Source organism: Parus major, chromosome 11 (genome assembly GCF_001522545.3).
Source record: "Parus major isolate Abel chromosome 11, Parus_major1.1, whole genome shotgun sequence".
Lineage (NCBI taxonomy): Eukaryota > Metazoa > Chordata > Aves > Passeriformes > Paridae > Parus > Parus major.
The window spans coordinates 6,685,432-6,692,594 of NC_031780.1; the positions used below are offsets into that span (position 1 = coordinate 6,685,432).

The 7,163-nt window shown below is 50.8% G+C and overlaps 1 protein-coding gene across 1 annotated transcript; it reads right to left on the minus strand.

Annotated features, from left to right (window-relative positions):
* Positions 1-1,534: 1,534 nt before the first annotated feature.
* Positions 1,535-7,163, minus strand: LOC107209691 (fractalkine-like). Its single transcript, XM_015639651.3, has 3 exons — positions 6,970-7,163; positions 4,323-4,443; positions 1,535-3,688 (listed from the first exon to the last, which is right to left on the minus strand). The coding sequence occupies exons 1-3, from the start codon at positions 7,037-7,039 to the stop codon at positions 2,593-2,595; spliced, it is 1,287 nt and encodes a 428-aa protein (XP_015495137.1). The 5' UTR covers positions 7,040-7,163; the 3' UTR covers positions 1,535-2,592.

Genomic DNA, 7,163 nt, shown 5'->3' on the forward strand with positions numbered 1-7,163 from the left:
CCATCTCTGCAGGGACCAGGCTTGGTAACCCAGCCCAAGGCTCAATCCCCTGAGGATGAAAGTTTTAACATAAGGACTTTATTACTTCTACTTTTATAAAAATGTACAGCTCATACCTCATGCACACAATATACAAATGAACTGGAGCTTGTAACAGTCACTGTGCTCTACAGCAAGTGGTATTCTAACCCCCAGGAATGGGTGACACCCACAGGCTCCATCCTCCCTCCCTCCCAGAGTGCCCACTGCAGAGAGAGGAGCAGCAGTGTCCCCCTGTCCTGGTTTCACCTGTCCCCTGGGAGGGTGCCAGCACCCTGCCCACAAACAGCCGAGGCACAGGAGAGGGGAGCAGGGAAAGCACAGGGACAGGGCCAGCCTGGAGAAGCAGCTCCTGATGAGTTCTGGTGGGATCCCAGCAGCTGGGAGAGGGTGGGAGCTGGTGGTGGAGCTGAAAGCAGTGTCCTTCAAAGCCTGGAGGGACTCCAAGTGATCTGGCTGGTGCACATCCATCTCCCAGCTCTGCTCCAAGACAAGCACTTCACCTGCAGCAGACAGCTGTCCACCCCGTTTGCTGAAGGGCCTGGACAGTGATCCAGTTCCCATGCACAAGCCATCTAAAACCAGCAACAAAATAGACAAGGCACAGTGTTTTCCAGCGCTGCCAAAAAGGTCTCAGCTCCGAGCAGCTCAGATAGGACATTACATACATTCAAAAAGCTATAAAACTTTTTTACAAAAATAACATTTCTAGTTTTTCATATAAAAATAATGCCACAGTACACCGCCTCACGAGTTCCAGCTGTGCACAAGTGGGGTGCATGGGAAGGTGGCACTGGCAGAGCCAGATTTACCCTCTAGGAAAATCAACCCCAACCAGAGTTCCACAGCTGAGCTGCTGCTCAAGGAAGAATTTCACTCCAAGTTAATCATTGCAATTAATCAGATTGCATCCTGTACTTGCAAAGGCCGAGATGAATCTCTCAAGTCAGCGAAATGCAGAAGGGATGTGTGATGGCAGAAAGCAAACAGTTGTAGTCTGTCCTCTCCCCCTGCAGGGCTGGATGGATGCCCTGGAGGTGCATTCTGAGCACTGACAGATCTTACAGGCAGCGTTCCTCGAGCTCTGCTTTACAGCTGGCCCATCATTTCTGATGATCTTGCTTATTATGCTTTTCCTTTCATTTTCTGCATGCATATTTGTACTGAGGGGTCTGATCCACTGAGGCTGGATCAGACCCTTTATTTGTATTTACTTACAAAGCATCATATCATGAAGACCTTTGCACACCCCAGCAGAATTCATCCTGGAGTCAAAGTTTAATAAGGGCTTTCAGGACTTGACCACAGATAAAACATAAGACTTATGTACAGCAATGTCAGGATGTGTAAAAATCAAAATCAATTTGGGGTTAAAAAAAGTCTGGTTCTATTACAATACTTTCATAGCCTGGTGATCAGTGCTACTCAAAATGGAAAAACTAAAATGTGGCTGAAGTATAGGACCAGGAACAGGCATTTCGTGCTTTCTTTTTCTTGTGGATCAGCAAATGTGCTTATTTCTAGAGAGAAAAAGGGATCAAAAGGATGTTATGTCTGCTGTGGTAGAGTAATTCCTGCATGACTACATTCAGAATTGCCTTTAGTTCCACATTTCCTGGGTTTTGTGCTTGCAGAGAATAGCAAAAATGTTCCAATGCTAACACAGGAATAGCAGAATTATTGGGTGGCTTCTTGTTTTCTTCCATTTGCAAAGATTCATCAGCATTATCCTGCTCTGCTGCTGGATGCAGCAGGACACAAGGTGCATCAGCTGGCAGAAGGGGTTTATTGCATTGATTTGCCAAGAATCAGCTCTTAGAATTCATCTGCAAGAAGAAATACCCATAGCTGCTAAAAGGAAGGGCCTGATTTCAAGGAGGAGATAGACTGTGGGTTGCCAGCTTCTCTGAATTTAAGATCTGTAGCACTGACCTTCAGTCCCCTGATCAGACGCAGTGTTGGTCAATTATTCCTGAAAAGCTGGGCCATCCCTCATGTCTCCAGCAAAAGAAAATGATGAGGGTAAATTCTATCAGCCCAAGGAGAGCCAGCACCCAGCTGGCCACCAGCTTCAGTCCTGGTCTGACAGAGCAGAGACCTGAAGTGCAAAGAAAGAAGCAGCAGAGAATTTAAGTGCAAATTGTGTGGGTTTGGTGTTAAGATTGCTCAAGCTGGCTGAGCCCAAGTCCAGCAGTGTGGGTGGGTGAGTGACTTCTTGCCTGGGCCATGATGAACCACAGAAAAATTCCCAACAGTGACTTGGAAAATCACCTGGCAAAGAGCCACCAACAGCAATAGAACAGCCACAGCCTTTGTACATGACAGTGCCAGTAGAAAAGAAGTGTCTCCCTTATTTCCAAAACACTGTGATTGGTCAATGATGAAGTAGATCTATTGTTGGGCATTCAGCTCTACAAAAAAAATTAAAAATCAGTTTTCTCTGTGATTTTTATTCCCAGGCTTTCTTCCTACTGGTCATCAGTTCAGCATGAAGAGCTTTTCTGCAGCAACACACATACAGCTGAGGCCAGAAATGCCCATGCCATGAAGCATTCATATTACTTCCATTGGATAGGCATTGTCTTGATGTCCTCCCTGCTGGTAGAGCAAGCCCTGTACCATTTCTCTTGACGTTTCTTCTGGTTTGACTCCAAATTTCAGATACACCCATACAAGAGCAACACTGCTAACCATCAGTCCACACACCACAGAAACTGGGATGACAAAGTGCATTTGAGACTTTGACATGAAGCTGGGCAGGGGGAGATTTTTTGGCCTGACTGTGATCATCTGCACTCTGGCTTGGCCTGAGAATGCCCGGTGAGTGAAAACTGTGTCTGAAGGCTCTTGCTTCCCTACAGGCAATGAATGATCAAATGTTGTGGTACCAAACACATCTGCAGAGGGATCAACAACCCTGTTGGTATGGACAGAAGCAGCTTTGCCTGTGGCAGTGGTGGAGTTTAAAGTAGAAACTGAAATAGTCTGTGGTGCTGTCTTTGTGATTGTTGTGGTCTTCATGCTGTCCCACATGGAGGGGAGATCTGACCTCGAGCTGCTGGAAGCAGTGTCTGGTGTGTTGGCTCTGGCACTTGTAGGGTCCAGGGATCCATTTGTAGGAAGTACAGGTTGGTTTGATCCTCTAGCAGCATCCCTCAGGTCTGAATTTGAGTTAGGAGAAGCTGTGCCTTGAACAGTGGGGTGTGGGGTGGGCTGGCTGGAGCCCACACCTGCTGCAACAGCTGATGAAGATGCAGGAGAATTTGAGGACACTCTCTTTGCTTCGGGAGCAACCTCAGAGTGCACAGCCTCTTCCTGTGCCACGGGGGTGGATCCTGCAGGGAGCTGGGTGGGGTCCTGCCTGCCCAGTGGGGACTTGCTGGACACCTCTGTGCTGGCAGCAGGAACATGTATTCTCTCCCTAAGGGTTGTTCCACCCCCTTGGAAGAAACCAGGTGGAGCAGTGGCTTGAGGTGGAGCCACTTTTGGAAGACCAACTTGTCTCTCAAGACTACCAGGCTCTTCTGCTGAGGCAACATCATGTGGTGGCATCACTGTGGCGTTTTTCCCATCCAGTTTGTCTTTGAGCTTCTGCACCCAGCCTTCCTTTGAATCTGCACAAATCTCCTTGTCCTTCAGAGTAATAAATCTGAAAATAAAAAGGGATCACTTACTGAATAAAGGAAAGCCCGGTTCAGGTGATCAGAGCTATGGGGAAGTTGTATAAATAGCAAACACCAAGTGTTGTCTGGATGATTCATTTCAGGAAGGGCAGGTGCCTCTGATATCTGACTGAATGAGTAGCAGCATGAGAGTGAAGGGTTTTCCCCTAACAAGTTTTTCACTTTCAAAAGCATTGTCCTGCATGGACACAGCATTTCCCACTTGCACTCAGGGCAGGAAGCTCCACAGGCAGCAGCTGCCCCAGGGCACAACACATGCATGAAGGCAAAACCCTCTGATTTACTGGGTGATGTGAGACTTTGTGAGGTCAACCCAGCAGCTTCACTTTGGAGCCACCCCCTGGGCTGCAATAAAATGGTGCATCAACTTCAGCATAAGTGGGAAACAACAATTATCCCAAAGAAAAGAAATGGAGCTTTTCTCCTTTCCAGACAAGCTCACAAGTCTGAATCTGTCTTCAGACAAAATATCTGCTCTCAGAGAAACACGTGAGCTCTCCCCCTGTGTTATTCCTCTGCCCTGTCCTGCCAAGTACCTCCCTCAGCCCCTTTTCCCATCCATTTAACCCTGATCCCACTTGGAAGTGGGGCAGCACTTACATGATGGCTTGTTTTTTGCAGCTGGGTTCAGTCAAGCGGTACCTCCTGATCTGCTTCTCCGCTAACTCCTTTGTGAAATTTCTGCACTCTACGGAACACCTCCGAGACGCTTTGGGTTGCGCTGAAATAAAAAAGTCAACTCATAAAGCATTGGCTTTTTATCAGGGCCTCCCAAATCCAGCACTGTTTCTTGTCCCCCTTCTCCAGGGAAGAGTCCAAAGCTTGCCACAAGAGTTTCCAATCCCTGCTGAACTGAGATGAAGACAGATCCTGATGAAGACAAAGCCAAATTTGTTTGTAGCATCTACAATGCTACTACAATGCATCTACATGCAGTATCTAATAAGAAACCCAGAAAACTGAGGGGAAAAAAAGCACTGTGAAAATTGTGGGCTTTTGGTACAGTGTTTCAGCTTGTCCTGTAGGATGTGCAAACCCCTGGACCTGCAGGTCCTTTCCCCTTTGGGTACCAGGAGGACTGGTCTAAAGACCTGCTGCAACCCTCACCCAAGGGCTCTTGGTGCAGAAGATGCAGAACAGTGGGCAGGGTGCTCTGCTCTCTCCTTATCAGTCCTATCTCTTCCTCCTGTAAGACTTTCCCTCCAGGTGAGCATCCTGCCTCTCTGCTTGCTGGTACAGGGTCTCTGAATTCCACCAGGGCTCAGAGAAAGGGTGCAGAGAAAGAACCTTTTGGTGATTAATGCTTCACTCCCACAGGGATCTCAGCAGCCCAGCTTCCCAAACACATCTTTTTGACCTCCACCAGAAAATACGGTTTTCAGTCTGCAAAGTGTAAAAATACCCCCCTCCCTTGACCCCTTCAAGGGGCAAGGCCGGTCACACCTCTGGGGACCATTCATGCCTGCATCTACCTCCAGCCTCCCACAACAGGCACTTGCACAACACATCCTGCCAACTTGTTCCTGACATCCCTGGGGACAAGATTTACAAAAACAAGCTCTGGTTTATCTGGGGCCCCTGAGAAGAAAGGAACTGGAATCTGGTTTCAATCAGGGCTTACAAAATGTTGCCTCTGATTCCCAAGTGAATGTGGTGAATTTTATGCCATTCAGTTAGGAATGATCCGGGTACCAGCTACAAGAATGAGCACCAACACAGGAGCACTCTGAATCATTTACTGGGGAAAACTCTGGCTGCAGAGAAATCCCAAGCAAACACTCCTGTGGCCATTTCCACCTCTAGGTCAAGTCAAGTTAAAGCAAAACTCTTTTCATACAATAATGCTTTCTGTGGCACTTTAGGGTCAAGAATTCTCTGCTCAGGGGCAGCAGACTTGCCAATTAACTCTCATTAGCCAGAGGATATTCTGCTGGTGTCCTCCACTTTCAAGAGCACAGTTCAACAAAACAGGCACAGTGACAAGAGGGTCACACTGTCCCAGTGGGTAGCCAGGGACATGCGTGGTGGGGAGCATCCCTGACTGCTCCCAAAGGCCCTGTTCCTTTGAGAACCCTGAACTGATTTTACAATTATTGGCACTAATGCAAATGGTTTCCATTTGGCTGAACTCCTGGTATGTTTTTCCCAGAGTGGAGGAGCTCGGAAAGCACCTTCCAAGGACAGAGGGGTGACACAGGGAGCATGAAGCCCTCCTCCTGGGGCACACAACCCCACTTCTCTGAGCTGCATCTGAGTCTTTGCCAAAGAGTTTCTCCACCCAGAACCATTGCTCTTAGGAGCTATTGGCACCTGCTTTTCAGCACAGTTCCTCAAGAGACCCAGGGCACTCCACCAGCCTTTTAGCAGAGCCAGCCCTATTTCCTCGTCGTGGGAGAAATGGATGCTTGGCCGTGGGTGAGCAGAGTCAGGCAGTGCCAGGCTGGCAGCAGGTTCTCCAGGGCAGGATAAAGCGTCCTGGTGTCCCCGCTGTCCACTTTCCTCGGGCCAGCCCTGGAGAACCTGCCCAGAGGTGTGCGGAGGGAGGAGCTCCATCGCCAGCCGTGCTGTCCTCACTCCTCCCGTCTGGTGGCAGCAGGACACGGCTCTCAGGAGCCCTTTGCCCCTCTCCCTTCCCACGGTGGGAATGGATCCCCCCTCGGCTCCGGGCAAGGTCCAGCCTTGCCTGCGGTGCTGGGAGCGTGTTCCAGCCCGGCCCCGCCGTGCTGCAGGGCTGCCCGGGGCAGCGATCTGTGCCACGGGCACACACAGCGAGCCCAGCCCGCTCGGCACCGCCCGCAGCTCGCAGGGGTCCATGCAGAGAACCGAGAGCGTTTCCCAGTCGGACACACGCACACCCTGCCGGGGACAAAGCCCCTGCCCCACAGCGCTGGCAGCACCGGGACAGGTGCGGTCTCCTCAGACACCCACCCTTGGCCAGGCTGCAGTCCTCCTGCCGCGTCCCCAGGGACGTGAAAAAAGGGGGACAAGAAGTACATCGTGCTTTTTCCCTAGCACAGGTTATCACTGTCCCCATCTGCCCTCAGGCGTGACAAAAGCCACCGCGGGGCTGCTCGGATGTCCCTGCTGCCAGGACTGCGGCCATTGGCATCCCTCCCCCCGCCTCCCAAAGCCAGCCTGATCCTGCTGTGACATCTCCTGCATCCCACAGAGGTCCCCACAGCCCGGTGCTGTGCCTCCTTGCCCGCTGCCCGGCCCCACGACATCCCCTCCCGGAGCTGCGGCTCACCTCCAGCCAGGGTCGCCAGGCACAGGGCCCACAGCAGCGGCAGCCGCATGGGGACACGGGCAGCCTTCATGTTCCCGTGGTCGGCAGAAGGAAAGGCAGGCAGGGAGGGATTACCGGCAGTATTCCCCACTCCCGGCTGCTTACGGCGTCCTCCGGAGCAACACAGATGCTGCCGCTCATTCAGGATGATGCAG